The following is a 20,095-nucleotide window of genomic DNA, read 5'->3' on the forward strand; positions in this document are numbered from 1 at the left end:
CCACGGCTTGTGCTTGTTCACTGCGTCAGGAGAGAGAGAGAGACGCCGGTGAGAGTCCGCTGCTGCTTCTGGGCTTTGAGCAAGGGGCGCTTGGATTAGAGGAGGACCCCGCGCGAAAGCCAACCCGGGTCGCGGGGGCCACTCCTTCCCTCCACGAGCTACTTCTGCGACGGAGCTCTGACAGAGGACTCCCGCCCTCTGCCCCCACGGCGGCAGGCCCGCCAGCCTTCTACTAAAGCGCTCACGGAACAGAGGCAAACTCCGCTGTGCAGCCCGGCTGGGCGGCCCGCCCTCTGGTGACACCCCAGTTATCGTCCTAGACGATTTTTACACACCAGGAGGGAAGCTGGGCACGGGCAATCCGTGTGAGGCGAACGGTGTTTTAGTTCTCTCCCCCACCCCACACCCCCAGGCTGGGTAGGTCCGCCTCCCAAATTGCTGGGATTACAGCTGCACGCCACTGAATCCCACCCGACCTTTCATTTTACAACGGAAACTATTAACTTGGCTTGTAATTAATAGCAGCATTTGACACTGACTTGTATTAGTACAAACACAATAAAACAAAATTGAGTTTTATTCTGATATTTGAGTCCATAAAACTCCCAGCTTAAAATGACATTACCTGTTCTCCCCCTGCCCCCGCACAACAAAAATGTAAAAATATTAAAGCAAAGCAAAGTGCAGGACACCTGCAATGTCCTAACACAGAATGGACCGGCTGGGAAAGGCTACAGCTAAAAATGGTTAACAAGTTTCAGAGCAGAAAATAACTTGGTGGCAATTAATTTCACCCCCATTCCAGTACTCTATTTTATAATTCAGAATTTCTCAATTGCTCCTTTAAGCTGGCAGTATAATGAGAGAGGCGGCCATTTCCTGAGGCTGAACTTTTCAATAATTAATGAATGATATTTTTAATATTTCATCACATTCAATTTGCATTATGAAACATTTATAGAAACAAGTAACTGATGTTTTTGTAATCATCCTCTCTCCAAATCACCAGACTACAGACTGTAGGTCCAGGACCGCATCAGCTGTGACACAGCCCTGCACTCCCTCACTCCACGGCATCCCCCAGCATCAAAGCCAGCTACGTTTCCACAGCAAAGATGGCAATCACACCTGTAAGTGTGTAGGTTTTCTGGGGTCACTTTCAGACAAAAATAATATCCGTGACTACAGATTTTAAGCGTTAAAAACTTGATTTTAGAATCAATATGAATATCAGATGGTAGTGGCACATGCCTTAATCCCAGCTTGGCCTACAGGGCGAGTTCTCGTGCAGCCAGGGCTACACAGGGAACCCTGTCTTGAAAAACACAATATGAACAGTGAACATCAGGGTTAACCTTGGCTTCAGATCCACAGGGCACTACAGAGCCCTTGACATCACTCACATTCTTCCGCTTTACATCTTTGTGTGTAGAATCCCACTGTAGGACAGTAGGAATTTGATGAATGCTTCCTATTTCAGAATACCCAGGCTGGCCATACTGTAAGCTTCAAGAATCTGTAATGCATTTTGACTACAAACTGAACCTATAAAATCCAAGACAAACCGAATCCTGGCCCATCAAAAGAGCCTGCAATTCCACAGAACTGCCACCAGGTGGCAGCAGGTACTTGGGTGTGCATGCTTTAAATTAGGCTTCGATTAAAAAATAGCCTCTGGTCCACCCCTGGTCAAAGGCGTACCGGCAGCCCCCGTTAGGATGACAGGAGTGGAAAAGCGCGGCTGACGCTGTTCTCCATCCCTACTTAGGCAGTGTCACATGCCACGTGCCTACCACCTTCTTCAAACTCAGGAAGGCAGGGTCAAGAGGATCTCAAGTTCAAGGTCAATCAGTTCAGTGAGACTTGTCACACTGAAACGGGGGTGGGGTGGGGTGGGGGTGGGGCTGCAGAGTGGGCTCAGCAGTCAGGAGCGTGGCTGCTCCTGCAGAGGCCCTGGGTTTGGCTAACACCCACACAGCAGCGCACAGCCACCTACAACTCCAGTTCCGGGGGATCTAACCTCTGGTGGGCACTAGGCACACACATGGTGTGCAGAATACGCGCAGGAAACCCAACCCAACGCACACACACACACACACACACACACACACACACACACACAAAGATAAAAATCTACAAACAAAACAGAACACTGGAACAGGATGGGACAGTCTGGAGAGTGAATGTGCCCCAAAGGCCTGGGCATTCTACTTGCTCACCAACCTGTGGTGCTACTGGGGAGAGAAGGGGGGAAGCTGTAGGAGGTGGCACCAGTGTGGCCTGGAGCAGGAGTGGGCCACTCCCTCTTCCGCCTCCTCACTATTTCCTCTCTGCTTCCCCAGCCACTAGACCAGCGGTTCTCAACCTGTGGGTCAGGGGTTGCATGCCAGATCTGTATATCAAATATCTACGTCACAATTCAAGTAGCAAGATTATGAAGTAGCAACAAAAATAATCTTATGCGGGGGGGGGGACTAGTGAGATGTTTCAGCGATTAAGAGCACTGGCTGCTCTTCCAGAGGTCCTAAGTGCAATTTCCAGCTACCACGTGGTGGCTCACAGCCATCTATAAAGGGATCTGGTGCTGGCGTGCAGGTGTACATGCAGACAAAGCACTCATGCATTAAAAAAACCTATGCAATCTTTTTTAACGGTTAGGGTCGCCGCAGCATGAGGAGCTGGATTGAAGGGCCGCAGAATCAGGAAGGCTGAGGAGTGCTGCCCTAGGGGGTGAGAAGTCTCCATTACTCCATGCAGTGGCACAGTCACCACAGGCCCAGGAACAGGAGCCCACAGAGCGCAGGCTGCAACCTCTGAATCTACAGCCAACACGGTTCCTTATTTAAGGTGATTTTCTCACCCATTTTTCACAGCAACAGGAAGCTGACAGGAGGGTGGTGGCATAGTTCCAGACCGGAGATGGCAGAAGACAAGTTCTCTGAGCTGGCGATGGCTCAGCTGTCAGGACCAGGCACTGCTCTTGTGCAGGACCCGAGTGTGGTTCTCAGTACTTCTGTCCCAGCACATACCCAGCAACATAATTTAGTACTCGCTGCCAAGCCTGTCAGCCTGAGTTTCATCCCAGGAACCCAGTGGAGGTGGGGACCAACTCCAGCAAGTTGTCCTTTGATTAGCATGTTTTCCTCTGGTCTCCAATGTAGAAGGAATCTCTTGTGTATTGTATGGATGCAGCACTTGTCAATTTAAAAAAACCTATGGCCTGGGCTGGAGAGATGGCTCAGAGGTTAAGAGCACTGACTGTTCCTCCAGAGGTCCTGAGTTCAATTCCCAGCACCCACACGGTGGCTCACAACCATCTATAATGAGATCTGGTGCCCTCTTCTGACATGCAGATGTACATGCAGGCACAATGTTGTATAAATAATAAATAAGTAAAATCTTTAAAAAAAAAAAAACCCTATGGCCTATGGATGAGGCAGTAAATGGGTGGAGCATCCAGCAGGCAGAAGGGATTCTGAGATAGCCTGCAAGATGTGAGGAAGACAGACGCATGGTGCCTGAGCTCAGGTAACTGGCTACACGGCAGAATGCAGATCAGCATAATGGGCCATTTTAAGTTATGAGCTAGCCAGAGAAGCGCCTACATGGCCTAAGTATTTGTATGATATTTAATGAGACTAATGAGTTATTATTCCTGGAGCTAAGGGATGGGAAGAAAAAAATTACGTGTCACATGTACACTGCAGTGTGTGTGTGCACGCACACACCAGTAGTAATATTACTTATAAAATGTAAAAATAAAAAGCCACTCTCAGATTGAGTACTACCTCCAGTCATAAATTCTGCTCAGCTCATACCATTTGTGGTCCTTCCTGCCAGCTGAATGTCACAGATCCTTAACTTCTCAAAGCTCTGTGTCCCAAGCAATCTTTCACTGAGTGCTGGGTTCTCAGGACACTTGCTAGAACACGAACATCAAATGCATCTATACTCCAAAACATGTCAGCTCTGCTCCAAGTGCCCCCATAGTATGTAGTGAGCCAGCACCGAATGAGGGCACCTTTATGATGAGGACCAACATGCGAAGGCAGCTGCCAACACAAATGTGCCCACCACCCTGCCAAGGTCAAGTGAGAGCAAAGCAAGACCTCCCCCTCCAGAGATACGCAGCCACTGAGTCTCAGAACTTACGGATCAGTCAGAGCCAAAAGCCCGAGGAACTGCAAGTTCACCAGGCACCTGGCCCCAGGGTATAAACAGACTCCTAAACGTGCCCTCGAGGACCACTCACCCAAAGTTCATACGAGCCAGGCAGGGTGGCACAGGCTTTAATTCCAGCACTTGGGAGGCACAGGCAGGTGGGTCTCTGAGGCTTTGGGGCCAGCCAGAGCTACACAGCGAATGCTGGGATTAAAGGCACACACCACCATGCCTGGCTGGCAGTAAAGATTTAAAAAGGGCTGGAGGGCAGAAAAGCAGGAGGCTTGGGGTGGGAATGAGAGGTGACTGTACAAATTCTGCTCAGGGGAAGAGGGGCACCTGCCTTTTCTTTCTTTCTTTTTGCAGATGTGGGTTGGAACCTGGGGCCTCACACACACTGGGCAAGTGCTGAGAGTGGGTGACTGAGCTGCCTCACTTAGATAGCCAACATGAACTTTCTGAAGGCTGCACGAAGGGGAAGCAGCTATGGGGGCGGGGCCGACTTCTTAGGCCACTTCCCAGGCTGGCCACAAACCCATGACCTCACCCCAGTCAGCAACTCCTCAAACTCCAGTTAGTACAGCTCATGCTAGAGTGGATCCTGAGGCTCAAACCTTCAGAGGATTCCTCTTATTAGAGAACGGATCTCATACAGTGATGGCGTTAAGGGAAAACATAAGCTGGGCCTTCAACACCAGGGGAAACTTCAGCTGAGGCGACAGTGCAATTCACACTCTGCTGCTCAGTTTATCCCCAGCCACAGGCGGGAAATACGTCAGCTCCCTCTGACTCTGTAAAATGTTTTCTAATTATCCAGAGTGATTTTTCTCCCTAAAACTAAATACCCGGGGCTGGGGAAGCAGCTCCGTGCTCCACACTCTTTTGGCCTCTGGTGCACACACAGCACACACCTGGCATAATTACATACGTGCAGGCAAAACACTCATTAAATGAAAAAAAAAAAAAGGATATAAAAACAACAACAAAAATAATAATAAAGCCAAAGGGCTGGAGAGACAGCTCAGCAGTTAAGAGCACTGACTGCTCTTCCAGAGGACCCAGGTTCAATTCCCAGTAACCACATGGCAATTCACAACTGTCTGTAACTCCTGTTCCATGGGATACAACACCCTCACATAGATATACATGCAGTCAAACACCAATGTACATAAAATAAAAAAATTCATTAATTAAAAACAAGCCAGCTAACTAACCGACAGCACCAGATATCCATACACTGGCTACCTCTAGCTTCTCCTGGTTAGGCCAAGCTGTCTGTGTCCAGCAGAGCCAGAAATGCTCTAAAGGAAAGCCCATCCCTGCTCCCCTGAGAGGCGACTTGGAGCCACCTCATCAAGAAGAGCAATGCAGCCCGGTATGGTGGCGCACACCTTGATCCCGGCACTTGGGAGGCAGAGTCGGGTGGTTCTCTGAGTTCAAGGCCAGCCTGATCTACAGAGTGAGTTCCAGGACAGCCAGGGCTACACAGAGAGACCCTGTGTAAAACAAACAAACAAACAAAAATGTTTCCCACCTTAAAATCACTTGTGCACTTTAAAACATCCAACTCTGTGTGAATTATAAAAATAAAACAATGCAATATAAAATGAATTCTTAAATTACACAAATAAGCATTTGGTTTTCTTCATAAAGAGCACAGAGGTGGGGCTGGGAGATGACTCGGTGGACAGCGTACTTGCTACACACACACACACACACACACACACACACACACACACACACGCAGACAGTCCTATAACAGAAGTACCTGGAGCTGGAGGCCGAAGGGTCAAGAGTTCAAAGTCATCTTCACTTGTTCAGAGTTCGGGGAGGGGAGAGAAATGCAGTGGGAGCTATTCACTTTGTCCGTGAAAGCACTGACTTGAGACGCTGTGTCATGAGAAGCCCAGTTCTCTACAAGGTGACAGCGGGCTCAAACCTGGCTGACCCAGATCTGACCCTCCAGGGACTCAGGGGCTTGACGCCTGTCACAGGGGTAGTCTGCTGACAGGCTGGCTCACGGGGACTGAGTGACCCCTCAGAGCTGCACCGAGCCCTTTGTGTCAGGAAATGACACTTGAAGGGAGAGACGGGAGACTGGCAAACCAGGGGGTTCCATGAGAGGAGCCCACAGGCTGCCTCCCGCCCGAGCTGCAGAGGCACTGAGGGAGGAAGCAAGGGTGTCTTGCCTGGACCCGGGTGGGGAAGGCGGTCTGCAGTGCCAGCGGGCAGGAGACACAACGGGGAAGACAAGGCGCTGCACTAAGCCGTGGGGCGGTGCCTAGGCTTCTGCCACACATGGCCAGTGAGGAGGCAGAGGAGAAGCTCAGGAAGTGGGAGATGGCTCAGCGGCTACAGCGCTTGCTCTGCAAGCATGTAGACCAGGCTGGCCTAGAGCTCACTCTGTAGACCAGGCTGGCCTAGAATGCAGAGCTCTGCCTGCCTCTGCCTCCCTGATGCTGGGCTTAAATCTTGTGCCCGACTTCCAGCTCAGTGAGTTTTCTTTTACTGCTCATGCTGTGGTGAGGCTGTGGCTTGTGGCTAGGCATGAATTTGACATGGACAAGGCCCTGGGCTCTAACCCAAGCAGCAGCAGCAGCAGCAGCAGCAGCTACCAATTACTTTCCTCTCACCAAGACCTTCATAAAAGCTCTAATTTTCCAAAGTGCCTCCTATCACATTCGAGCACTTCTCTGGCACGAAAGCCATCGCAGTGACAGCAACTGAAGACACCACGTTCCTAAATCCAACTCTTTCTCACATCAGATTTGCCCTACCAAAGCAGGGCAGACAGCAATACAAACCATGACAAGTCCCTCTGCTGGCCTGTGTCCCCTACTGTCCCCTGAGCTTCCACAGAGCCTGCAGGGCCCTAAACGTGCTGCAGCATCCACACCAGCACCGAGGCCTGGACGCCAGCTGCAGCGCAGAAGGCGTTCACCAGAAGCTCTTGCACCGCCCAGGCTGCGGCTGGACCCCAGCACTTCGAACCAGTGCACCACTCTCTAGAAGCTGCCCATGGCGACAGGCAGGGGTGCGTCGAAGGCAGCTGTAAGCGTTGAAGAAATGAGAAACCTCCCTCTGGGTTTGACTGTAGGCTGGGAAGGTCCAGGTAAAGGCAGCCCTGGGTGACAGGATTCCTCTGGGTGTGCTTCTGCTTTCTCTGCATCCTGACCAGGGACAGACTCCAGCAGGGATGCAGGGGCCACACCCTGAGCTACAGCATCCCTGGGATCAGATCAAACTCTCTGGAGTCCAGAATACCCAGAGGAAGGGCACATAAGATGGCGTCTGATGTTTGTGGGTCACATCCCAGGCGACAGGGGATCTCTGACTCAGGTGGGTGGGGTCCAGTTTCATCTGAGATTCTGTCAAACTCCCCAGCCTGCCTCAAACAGTGACTGTTGGATATGTCTGCTGAGCAGTAGCTTTTGGGAACGAAGGTGTGAGATATGAGGAGGAGCCAAGGGGGCTGGGGTGAGACACATCTTTCTCAGGTGTCCGTCTCTGGAGCCAGCAAAGGAAGACAACTGGAAATCTCTCGTTCCCAAAGATGAGGGAGGTGAAACCTTCGAGAGCTGAGTCACCTGCCCTGAACACCACTGAGCAGCAGGAAAGGAAGGACGCCCACTGCCTGCTGCCCTTCTGCTGGGTGCAGCTCCTGACCCTACCCTGCAGGCTGAGGCAGCCGGACTGAGCCGGCTGCAGAGTGGGCAGCGCACCGCCCTGGCACACACTCCCCAACAGAGAACCAGCTGTGCCACAGGAGGCTCAGGAGCAGAGGCCACAAGAGGTGGTAGGCAAGGTTCCTTAGCCTGAGCGGGTGGCTTTTGCTCACAGGTGCCCTCAGAACACTCCACCTTGGGAGGGACCCAACTGCGGCTCTCGCCCCTCCCTGGCGGCTCTCGCCCCTCCCTGGCTCAGCCGAGGCCCCCAGCTCGCGGCTTTGCTTTGGCACAGTCCCCCCTACAGTCATCTCACAGGTGACGGCTAACGCTCTGAGATGTGGCACAGAAGCTCCGGGCAGGTCTGCGAAGGCCGTCACAGGCTTCTCGGCGCTTCAGGGCAGGCCACGGTTTCCAGGTAAGCCCTGCAACCAATCGGTGTTTCCAAATCTCCCAACAATCTCCTCAGCGTCAACTTACCTGTCCCAGCCTGCTGTCTCCTCACTACCTGCGAACAGGCAGGCTGGTCTCAGATACTAATTTGACTTGGATGCTGATGGTTATTTATGGGATCTATTCTGCAAAAGGCTTCAAAAGGTTTACATAAAAACACAAACCACAGAAGGAATATGCACCCCACAGCCTGGTGCAGGAATGGGCCCTTCAACAATCCCAGTTCATCTTGTATGTGTCTGGCCACTTTCACCACAGAGCCAGCCATGGAAATCACTCATATGACCGTGCAGTTTTCTTTTCTTTTTGAAGACAGGCTCTCACTACATAGTCCTGCCTGACCTGGAATCTGCTGAGTCTCAAACTCACAGAGATCCTCCTGCCTCTGTCTCCCGAGTGCTGGGATCAAAGCTGTGTGTGTGCATCTGGCTATAGCAGCTTCCCTTTTTTTTTTTTTAAGAGTGTGTGTGTGTGTGTGTGTTTTACCAGTATGTATGTGTGCACCATGTGCATGCCCGGTGTCCTCGGCGACCAGAAGAGGGCATCAGGTGCCCTGGAACCAGAGTTAATAGAAGATGGTCATGAACTACCAAGTGGGTACTGGAAACCAAACCCAGGTCCTCTGTGAAAGCAGCCGGTGCTCTTAGCTGCTGAGCCATCTTGCTAGCACCTATCTGTGGTTTTCAATAGAATTAAACGGGCAGCACACAGAGCAGATGCCCTGACACTAACACACAGGAAAAGTGTGGTGTCTGCGTGTGGGCACACAAGAGCTTATCAGCGGGCGCTTACAGCGTTGACTACAAACCAGCTAGGCCACACAGCACAAGCTACGATTTCCTTCGGTTTCCTACTTTTAATGCTATCAGGAAATACAGGCCCGACCTGACCTTTCCATTTTCCTGTATCATTATCACATTTGTCTTGAATTTAAATAGGGCAGCCTGGGCACTGTCTTGAGCCAGTAACTAAGAGTCCAGCGGCATTTCCAAGTCCTGTGTTTGTAGTCTCCTGACCTTCATGCACAATGGAAAACTCTATCACACGCAGTTCCAAAAAGGCCACGAGGTATTGAAAACCCGCTGACATTCATTATCGATGTGAAATCCTTACCAGCTGCTTCCCTAAGTACTATCAAAGGCTGGCAATGGCCGTGTATAAATCCAGAACGCCTGCTCAGGAAAATCAGGATCGTGCCCTCGCTCCTGGTTTTGTCTCTCCTTTTTTATTGATGTTCCTATGATACTAACAGTGCGAGACTAGGGCTCTGACAAGTCCTTGTGTTATTTGCAAGATAAATATAACATTCTTGTGAGAAACAGAAAATGAAACTGCCCCATCGTATTTGGCCATGGGGTCTCCCAAGAAAGAAAAAGAATCAATGTAACGCTGAGACAGCCAGACTCCAAGGCAGAAGAAGACCCGCTGTGCCCGAGTTGTTCTGGATGTACCACGTCCCGGGACACTGAGCTACAGCACCGCTGCTCTTTAAGGGACCTAGGGTGCTCACAAAGGTGCATTTGCACAAGGAGAGGGAGCAGGGCCCACGTGAAGAAGCCGAAGTGAGGCAGGGGCGGAATGGCCAGGGCCGGCTACAGCTCGCCTGGCGCCTAGCATGGCCTGAGCATCATCCCCGCTCTCATCTGAGACCCCACGCATGTGCTGAGGCTTCCCCTCATAGGCCATGGCTGAGAATGGGATGGAGTCAGGGACCGACTCAGCAGAGCCAGGAACCCATGGGAACCCAGATCCCCCTCCAGCCGCCTCTCAAAGGCTCTGTCCTCACTGGGCTCTCTCCAACCCATTTGTTTGTCAAATTGGAGATGACACGAAGCCAGAATGAATAGACGGAATGTGCGGTGATTAATCAGCAAATTGGAACGAGGGTCACAGGCAGCAAGAGGAGTGAAACGGAGGAAGGACAAAGGCTGGCAGCAGAACAAAGCCTCGTGCTGAGAAGCCGAGACAAGGAAGGGCTGGCCGGCCATACGAACACTGTCCTTGTGGAGGGGTCTCCACTGAACCCGCGGCCTGAAAGGCGACATCCACACCGTTGGAGACACCCAGAGAGAAACCAGGCTGGCTGCTGCGAACCTGAGACAGTCACATGAGGAGCAGCTGAGTCAGCGGAGACACTTGGGTTGGAGATGCGGAAATCTGACCTGCCCTCGAAAGCAGAGGACAAGGGTTCCCTTTGCTGCAGGACGGTTTCTGCCCCGGCTGGAGTCGGCTCAGGAGTCAAGGGTACTTGCTACTTGTGCGGCTTCTGGCACCCACATGTGGCATCCCACCACTGCGTGTAACCTCAGCTTTGTGAGTGTCCACATGCACACAGTAAACATTCACATAGGTACACGCACGTACACATTAATAATGATTCAAACTAAACTTCCAGCCTGGTCCAGACTGAGTTCCAGGAGAGCCAAGGCTACACAGAGAAACCCTGTTTCAAATGAAACAAAGCAAAAGGAACAACAACAAAAAATGTCTCTGCCACTGTTGGAACTTTCTCATTTAACGAACACAGCACCATTCCTAATGCCTAGGAACGGGGGGGAGGGGTCAAAGGGTATTAAATAAATATGAGTCCTCATGGCAGCACCATTCAAACCATTACCAGGTGAGATCACCCCAAGGAAGCATCAACAGATGGACGGACACGAGGTGCTACTTTTGCTGCTACATTAGGATGCACTCCTTTCTGTCACCCTGAGGTAACGTGGAAGGAAGCCTGCTGCTGCTCCAGAGACCTAAGGAACGAGATGTAGAGATGGAAAAGCAATCTAGAGATACAGGCTAAGGGGCACGTAGAGTCCTGATTATTAGTGAAAATAAAGTTTAAAACAAAAATGTAAAACAGGCTATGACCCCGAGTATGAGGTAGGCTATGCCACCCACGCGTGTGTACGCACTCTACGCTCGCACGGTGAGTGATGCCGCACATTCCTCATGCCTATCCCCAAACAGGTGAATACATTAGAAAAGAAGAAAAAAAAAAAAAGGGCTGATCCAGGGCCAGGAACTCATGCCTAACATTCCCACTCAGAAGCCACAAGCGGAGGACCCGAGAGTCTGCGAATTCAAGAGCAGCCTAGCGAGTCCCCCAAAAGGAAACAAGGGCCCCTAAAGCAGTGGTTCTCAACCTGCGGTCACAACCCCACGGAGGACACATCTCTGCTATTCCGCAGAAGGTGGGGTGCAGTGGTACAATCCCACCACTGGGGAGGCAAATGGATCTCTGTGCGCTCAAGGCCAGCTTAGTCTACACATCGAATTCAGGACAGGCTGGGCTACACAGAGAAACCCTGTCTCAACTCCCCCACATACTGTCAACCTGAACAATGCTGAGACTCCACTAAACAGAGCAGCCATTAAAATAGTCAAAATGCAGAACACTGAAGACATCAAACGACGGGGAATGCACAAACAGAGGCTCTCAATCACTACTGACCCTGGAAAGATGCTGGCAGCTTCAGACAAGAGACACCCCTGTCTACTCTCCTTGATACTCACCCATGTAAACTAAAAATGTCTGTGCACATAAGCACCTGGGCTGGCAGGTAAACACACTTGCCACCAAACCTGACGACTGAAATTCAATTCCCAGGGACCCACACAATGGAAAGAGTGAGCCAACTCCTTCCTGCAAGCCGTCTTCTGACCTCTGCATTTGTGGCATGGCACACATGAGCACACACGCCCACGAGCACACACACATATTAAGTGAATGTTAAAAAAAAATTCAACTGTCCATATTGTGTAAATTTCATCTCATGTTTAAAAAGAGGTGCAAGGGATTTACATGGAATAAAGCAGCGTACATGCTCTTTCTACTATCCAAAACACTTTAAGATTCATTCACTCTCAACCCTGACGATTGTTACTACCCTAGTTTCCCAGATTAAAAAAAAAAAACCCTTCATATGATAGGGGAGGAGGTCCTCCCCTATCAGTGGACTTGGAAAGGGGCAGGGAGGAGATGAGGGAGGGAGGGTGGGATTGGGGAGGGAATGAGGGATACAGCTGGGATACAGAATTAACAAAATGTAACTAATGAGAAAAATAAAATTAAAAAAAAAAAAAAAAAAACTGGTTACAGAGAAACTAAATAACCCATGCAAGAGTTCACAGTAAGGAGTGGCCACACCCAAATCCACCCTCTGGGGACCCTGAGACAGAATGCAGCCAAGGAAAGGTGCCTTCCTGGCGGCAGAGCTGGCCTCCAGGGCAAAGTTTAGCTCCCTGGTGAGCAGGCTTCCCTGGAGACAGCAGCAGTAGATTGTCACACCGACAGCACTCAGAGCAGCAGTCAGCCCACAGCACATCCCTTCCAGCTCTTGCCAACGCTGTGCTGCAGCCGTGAGGAGAGCACAGTGCAAGCTTCTGAGCTGCTTCCACAAGTAAATGCCGAGGCAGTTGATAAATGCAATGTAATGACTATAAAATATTTGGGAACAGGCCGGGGCTTGAACCCAGGGCACTGCATTGCAAAGCACACGCTCATCTCTCCAGTCACCTCCACTCTTCAGTCTCATCTGCTAGTCCTGAGCTACAAAAACCACTGGCTGACAGAGGCAATGACCTCAGTTACTTCCGCTCTGGTAAAACATGCAGGCAACATGGTTTCTGAAGTTCTTTTTACTTCTCCAATCCCAAAACTGTAATTCAGAAGCTAGGTTTTGTTGGTTTGGTTTTGTTGTTGTTGTTTAAAGATAAATTCATAGTTTTTTGTTTTGTTTTGTTTTTCTTTTTAAAACTTAAGGGTTTTAAGTACCTAACATCCTGGCACAATACAATCCGAGGCACCAGAGCCTGTTTCAGAGGCAGGCAAGCTGCCAGCTTTGCAAGTGAAGGGCTCTCGCACACACAGGGTAGAAAGAACTGTAGCCCAGCACTAGCCAGGGAACCAGATGTACAGAATGTTGTCTGAGCAAAAACAAGTCAATGGTCTTATCAAGGATAACACCAAAACGAATGCCCTAGGGCTGGCAGTTCCCGGCCTTTCCCACGGGCACCCAGGCGGGCTCCTGAGGGTGGAACTGTCCCCGGGTAAAGCAGATGCTGAGAAATCCCAACAGATTTCTCAGGAAAATAAGGCAAACAGTGAACACAGACTCCATTCATCATGGTGGTTATAAAAAGCAAGTGCTTTACAATGAGAGCAGCCACTTACAGGCTTGCAAAGGGCCCTCTTGGGAGGATAAACAAAGGTGATAGTTTGTTGACACTGTGATGTGATGATCAAAAGAGGAGGCTAACTCAGTGGTGTTTGCTGTCATGTGTGAGGTTCCATCCCTAGGAAGACTGGAAGTGAGAGACAGCTCAGTGATTAAAAGCACTGGCTGCTCTTGCAGGACCCAAGTTTGGTTCCCAGCACCCACATGGTGGTCACGACCTTCCGTAACTCCAGTTCCAGAAGGCCCTCCAAAATCCTCTTCCGGTCTCCATAGAAACTACATGTATGTGCTGCACATACATACATTTATACATACATACATACATTCATACAGACAGGGAAAACGCCTATATATAAAATAAGTAATAAATCTTTAAAAGAAAAGAAAGGAAATGAGGGCTGGAGAGAGGGCTCAGAGGTTAAGAACACTGGCGATTCTTCCAAAGGTCTTGACTTCAATTCCCAGGAACCACATGGTGGCTCACAGCCGTCTACAGTGCAATCCGGTGCCCTCTTCTGGTGCACAGGCACACATGTAGGCAAAATGCTGTGTAAATAATAAATAAAAGAAATGCCAAACTGTACATCTGTAATCTCAATACTTGGGAGAGCAAAGGAGGAAGGTCATGAGTTCAAGGTCATTGTCAACTATACAACTTAGTTTGAGGTCAGCATTGGGTATATGAGATCCTGCCTCAAATTTTCTTTTTATTTTACTTTTATTTTTAAAGAAAGCAAAATAGGGCTGGGCATTGTTGCACACGCCTTTAATCCCTGAACTTGGGAGGCAAAGGCAGCTGAATCTATATGAGCAGGAGGCCAACCTAGTCTACAGAGTGAGTTCCAGAACAGCCAGGGCTACATGGAGAAACCCTGTCTCAAAAACCAAACCGAAAAACAAAACAAAACAAAAAAGCCAAAATAATACAGCTTCAAGCACAGACCGAGCCCAAAGCCAAGCAGAGGGTTTCCATCTGTGAGGGTTCCCCACTGGGCCATGGTGACATCTTGTGCCACAGGCAATGCCAGGCCAGAGGGCCAGAAGTCCATTCTCCACTCCAGGGAGGCCCTCGTGGTTAATGAGGGGCACAGCAAGAGGAAGCGTGATTCCTCCGTGCTGCAGTGAGGCTCTGCAGACTCTGCCCTGCACTGTCAACTAGCACTTAGAGGCAAATTACAGGCAACCTACCCAGAGTCACAGTTGCTAGAACATGCTATGGGCTCTTTGGGGGAGGAGGGGATCTCCTTGGTCTTTTCAGGAGGTCTACACCTATGCGTCCGTGTGAGCCTGCATTTTCCTCATCTATTTCAAACAGAATGGACTAAATATAGAATTCAGCTCACTTCATAATCAGACACAGAGATCAGGGAAAAAAATCAGTGTCCTTCTTCCGATTAAACCGTTGGTTGTTTTGTTTTCAGGTGCCGGGCACGAACCCAAGGCCTCTTGCATACCAGCAAGTGTTTCTTCCTACAACTGAGCACATCTCCAAATCTCTAAAGCGTCTTTTTGTTTTCAGGAAAAAATATAATTTGTTAAATGATCATGTGATGGGGGTTATTATTACTGTCTTAAAAAACTAATCATGGGTTTGCTTAATTGGGACTTACTTTCGATTTCTAATATAGCAAATCTACACAGAAACAAGCCCTCATAATACAAGTTCCTTAAACCCTCCTCAGGTCTGAGATGGCTGAGTGTGATCCCAGCCCTGGGGAAGGGGAGGACCAGGGACAGGCGGGACAATGTGAGCCACAGGAGACCCTGTCTCAAGACACAAACAGTTGCCAAGCGGTGGTGGTGGTGCACGTCTTCAAGCCCAGCACTCGGGAGGCAGCGGAGGGAGGATCTCAACGTTCAGAGGCAGCCTGCTCTCCACAGTGAGTTCCAGGGCAGCCAGGGCTACACAGAGAAACTCCGTCTAGAAAAACAAAAAACAAACAAAACCCCATAAACAGTCACACCAAGTTCCGAGCAGAGGGGGATAAGATCTCACAAGACGGGAACCCTGAAGGGCTCAGCTACTCCCCCAGCGTGCAGTTTGGTACCAGGTCCACCCAGTCTGCTCTCAAACTCTGGGCTGAAATGATCCTCCTGCCTCAGTGTCTGGAGTGCAGGAACTACAGGCACGGGCCACCATACCTACCTCTGGTACACATAGCAGATGAACCGGCTGCCTCTGCCTCCCAAGTGCTAGGATTAAAAGAATGAGCCCCCAGACCCCATACAATACCTTGTTTTCAAAGAAAGACTTCAAGAAAATTAACAAAGGACAAAACATCCTACTTCCTCTCCTCCCAGGGGCATGCGCCTGAAGGCCATCTCTCCAGCCCCTCCTGAGTGTTTACTGCCATGTGAGCATGTACACACGCAGTGTTTTGTGTCCGAGTGTGAGCACGCATGTGCCACGGCCCACGTGTGGTCAGAGCAGAGCACTGTGTGGCTGGTTCTCTCTCCGGGACCCTGACCCCTGGGCACAGACTTCCACGCCAAGCATTTCCGCCTGCTGACCTATCTGGTTCTATGTATACAGGGTTCTGTCTGCATGCGTGCCTGAAGGCCAGAAGAAGACACCAACTTTCATTAGAGATGGTTACGCACCACCATGTAGTTGCTGGGAATTGAACTCAGGACCTTTGGAAGAGCAGGCAGTGCTCTTAACCTCTGAGCCATCTTTGCAACCCCACCTGGGATTCTTACAGATTAAATCATTTGGAAAATCCCAAGGGACAGTTTCAATCAGCAATTCATAAGTTAAATTCTTTAATACAAACGATCAGGTACATCTGACCAGTCATGGCTTCACATAATACACGTCAATAAGTATTTCCTTAAAAGCAAGTGAAGCGGCCCATGCCTATGAACCCAGACCAGGGAGGTGCAGACAGCAGGCCTCGGCTTCGGACAGTCTCTGAAGTGGACACACCACCTGCCCTGATCCAAGCCCCATCCCAGGAGGCTCTTCCACTGCCTCTGCCCTTCTGCCTTCCTTCTGCCCATTAAGACCACAACTGACAGGCTTGTCTGTCCTCATACCCACCCAGGAGCACAATTCAAGAAACTGGAATTCCTTCTCTACGTTCTCAACTTCTCCTCCCAGCTCCTCTTCACACACGGCTTGGAAGTTAATAGCCGTGATTAGCCATGTGATGGGGTCTGTGTGGGACTTTGCTGCTTTCTTACAAATCTACCCCACTCACACCTACTACAAGCTGGGCAAATTTCTTGTGGTCACTTGGGAAACTTCAAGGGTTTCTAATGTTTCCAGGGAGACAGTATAATTTGAGTTTCAAGTTGCTGTCCTCACAGATTAACATGGGGCCCAACACATGACCTCGGGGTCATCTTGGAAACACACAGGAGTGTGGTCCAAGGAAACACTGCCAGAACAAAGCTGGCTTTCTGCCGCTGTGCAGTTCCAGAAGCGACCGGAGATCAGAGGAGACAGAGGGCAGGTTTACGACAAAAGGAGCATATGAGGAGAAATAAATCGCGCTTCTAGCAGCCGAGAGCAAAGATTCAATCAGCACCAGACTAGACATGGCTTAACTTTGTCAACAGCCAGCTACTTGGGCCAAGGTCCCATCACCACCCTCTGCACCAGCTGCCTTGGTTTACCAGCCTGTACTTGGATTTCTTAAAAAAAAAAAAACAAAAACAAAAAACCAGAAATTCAATCAGCTTGTAGTTCCAGTTACTCAAGACGCTGAGGCAGGAGGATTGCTTGAGCCTCAAAGTTCAAGTCCAACCTCAGGCAACATAGTGAGACTCCACCTTAATATAAAAAGTCAGGATTGTTGGGCTGGGCACAGTGGCACATGCCTTCAACCCTGGCGCTTGGAGACAGAGGTAGGCAGATCTCTGAGTTCCAGGCCAGCCTGTAGCCTGTTCTACATAGTAAGGTCTGTGTAGCCCAGCTACACAGAAAAACCCTGTCTCTAAAAACAAACAGAAAAAAAAGGTCAGGACTGTTCAAAAGTGAACACGCTCACCCTAAGCCCTTACTGCCCTACCACCTTGAGTTTTAACCTGAGATGGAAACTCAAGACTGTCTTTCCAAGCCACTTGTCAGGCCTGTGCCATGCCTGCCCAGCCCAAGACACCATGCTTGCCTGCACTTTGCCCCTGGCTCTGCTCCGTCTACCAAGCTTTAGAATCCCTCAAGCAGAAGAAGGTAGCTCCTCCTTCAAGCTGAGGGACTTCCAGAGTCTTCCAGGCTCTGCCTTTACTCCATGACAGACCTCTGACCCTATACTGTGGCTCTCTGCATGCTTCCTGGTTCTTGAGAAGGCACAGGATGAAGCTCACAGCCATGAGGGACATGCACCACCAGATTCCGGTCACTCTGAGCTGACATCAGAGCAACTGAGCTCACCCATGTTCTGCATCTTCCGGAGTCAGAACAAGCCCTGGACGGGCCACCTCTACCTCTGCAGTCTGGCCCCTTCCAGCTCCGCCCCTGGTACCCCGAGGAAGCCCGCTTACTGTGTGCTCGCCAGCCCCACCCCTCCCATCCTAGATGGCTCACTGCTCCCTCCAAAGCAGAGTGCTGGCAGCATCCCCTGGACTGCCCACTCCACATCTGCGTCTTTCCCCTCCCTGTCTCTGGTTACTGCTCTGACACCTGAGGCCCTGACGTCAACTGAAGACACACTACCTACAAAACGAGAAAAGCAGCAAAGACTAGCTGCTCAGCCCACTCCCCATAGGCATCCCACTTTTAAATTGTGTGTGTGGGTGTTTCACCTGCCGTGTATCATGCACCTGTGAGCCTGCGCCTGATGAGAACGGAGGATGGCATCAGAACCCGTGGACCCAGAGTTACAGATGGCTGTGGGTCCTGGGAATCGAACCTGAGTCCTCTGCAAGAGCAGTGGGTGCTCTTTACCACTGAGCCATATCTGCAGTCCCATTTTGGTAAAAAGTTTAATATTTTTAAGAATAGTCAGGATAGTTTTTGTTGTTGTTGTTTTTAAGGGTCAATAAACTCAACCAATTAAATAAGCAACTATGTATCAGTGGCAATGGGTAAGCTCTAAAACACCCTCCTGGGCTGGGGATAGCCCAGTGGCATCGTACTTGCCTACACACAAAGCCAAGCTTAATCCCCAAAAAGGGAGAGAACAGAAGGGGGGAGAAAAGACTAGAAGAGCAAAAGAGTGAAGGAGGGAGAAGAGGGGAAAAAAGAGAGAAAAGGAAGAAGAGGGGAGAAAACTCATCCCAAAGGGCTGGAGAGATGGCTCAGTGGTTAAGAGCACTGGTTGCTCTTCCGAAGGACCCGGGATCAATTCCCAGCACTCACAGGGCAGCTCACAACTGTCTGTAACTCCAGTTCTAAGGGATTTGACACCTTCACACTGATGCCCATAAATTATTTTTAAAAAATGTCTAAATACACCCAACTCCTACAGAAAAAGAATTTCCATTTTTTTATTATTTACTTGCGCAGGTGTACCAGAACATGGGTTCTCCACCACAGCACACAGGTGGAGAACCCTCAGACTCGACGGAGGAGGGCACTGGATACCCCAGAACTGGGGTTACGTGTGGTGGTGAGCTGCCAGGGGGCTGCTGGGAATGAGTCTGCAGTGAGCGCCCCTAGCCCTGAGCCAGCGCTCTGGCCACTGAACTGTACCGGGGCTCACGCTGACACATACACAGCACATGCTCTAGTGCTGAGCCACACTCCAAGCCACAGCATTTATTTCATCTCTGTGTCTGGGCATGCCACAGGTGTGCCAGGGCCTGAGGTCAGAAGAGCATCAGATCCCCTGAAGCTGTGGGCTGCCGGTAAGAACGCTGAGAACTGAACTCCGGTCGTCTGCAAGAGCAGGAAGACGTCTTCACTGCCGGATCTCTCCAGCCCCGAGATATTTACTTTCTATTTGAGACTGAAGTATGGAAGACGCTTCCCAGCTGCTCCTCTGCTAAGCAAGCACACCTGCTTAGACACCTGGGCAGGGTCCTTTTAAACCCTTGCCAAGTGAAATGCTGGGGAAACACACACACACACACACACACACACCGGCAGATATTTACAAAGTCTCAGAAGCAAAATCAGCCCTCCCGAACTCGGGGCTAAAATCCACCCTGAGGATTTCCAAGACACCCCACCATTCATGCAGCCATGTAACTGAGGGCTCAGGCACAAAGCTGGCTCCAGCCTTCCTGCCAATCCATCCAACTGTTCTTCTATGATTTCTACTCAGAGGAGGGAAGCCAGGAAAAAATTAGTCAAGTCAGTGCTCACTGTTCTTACTCTTTGATAAACGTCTGATATGCATGGCAGGGAAAAAAAAAAAGATGAGGGATTAACCATGAATTTTAATTACTGTCATCCTAGGTGCTAATCCCACATGCAACATGAAACTGGCAGGAATGTGTCAGAGCATTTTAAAGGTAAACACAATCTGTCTGACAGGGGTTTTAATCCCCCAAATCACGCCACTTGCTCTCACTCACGTCTCTTAAAATAACGTGTCCCTGGCTAGGTGTGCACACACAAAGAAAAGGCAGCCTTCCTCCTGAGGCTATTAGGAAATAAAAGACCAGAGTCTCCCCATGAGGCAGGAGGCAGGAAGGGTGAGGCAGGAGGATTGCTGAAAGTTAACAGCCAGGCTAGGTGACAGTGACTTCTTT

The 20,095-nt window shown here is 50.1% G+C and overlaps 1 protein-coding gene across 4 annotated transcripts in view; it reads right to left on the reverse strand.

The window, feature by feature from the left end:
• The window catches only part of Clstn1 (calsyntenin 1), a 58,064-nt gene that overhangs the window by 30,021 nt on the left and 7,948 nt on the right, over positions 1-20,095 (reverse strand). For all 4 annotated transcript variants that reach the window (XM_060379052.1, XM_060379051.1, XM_060379054.1 and 1 more), the window contains exon 2: positions 1-20. This exon is cut by the window's left edge and continues 103 nt beyond it. In XM_060379052.1, the coding sequence (XP_060235035.1) occupies positions 1-20 (20 nt within the window). The remainder of the gene's footprint in view (positions 21-20,095) is intronic.

The sequence above is a fragment of the Meriones unguiculatus genome, chromosome 3 (assembly GCF_030254825.1).
Source record: "Meriones unguiculatus strain TT.TT164.6M chromosome 3, Bangor_MerUng_6.1, whole genome shotgun sequence".
Lineage (NCBI taxonomy): Eukaryota > Metazoa > Chordata > Mammalia > Rodentia > Muridae > Meriones > Meriones unguiculatus.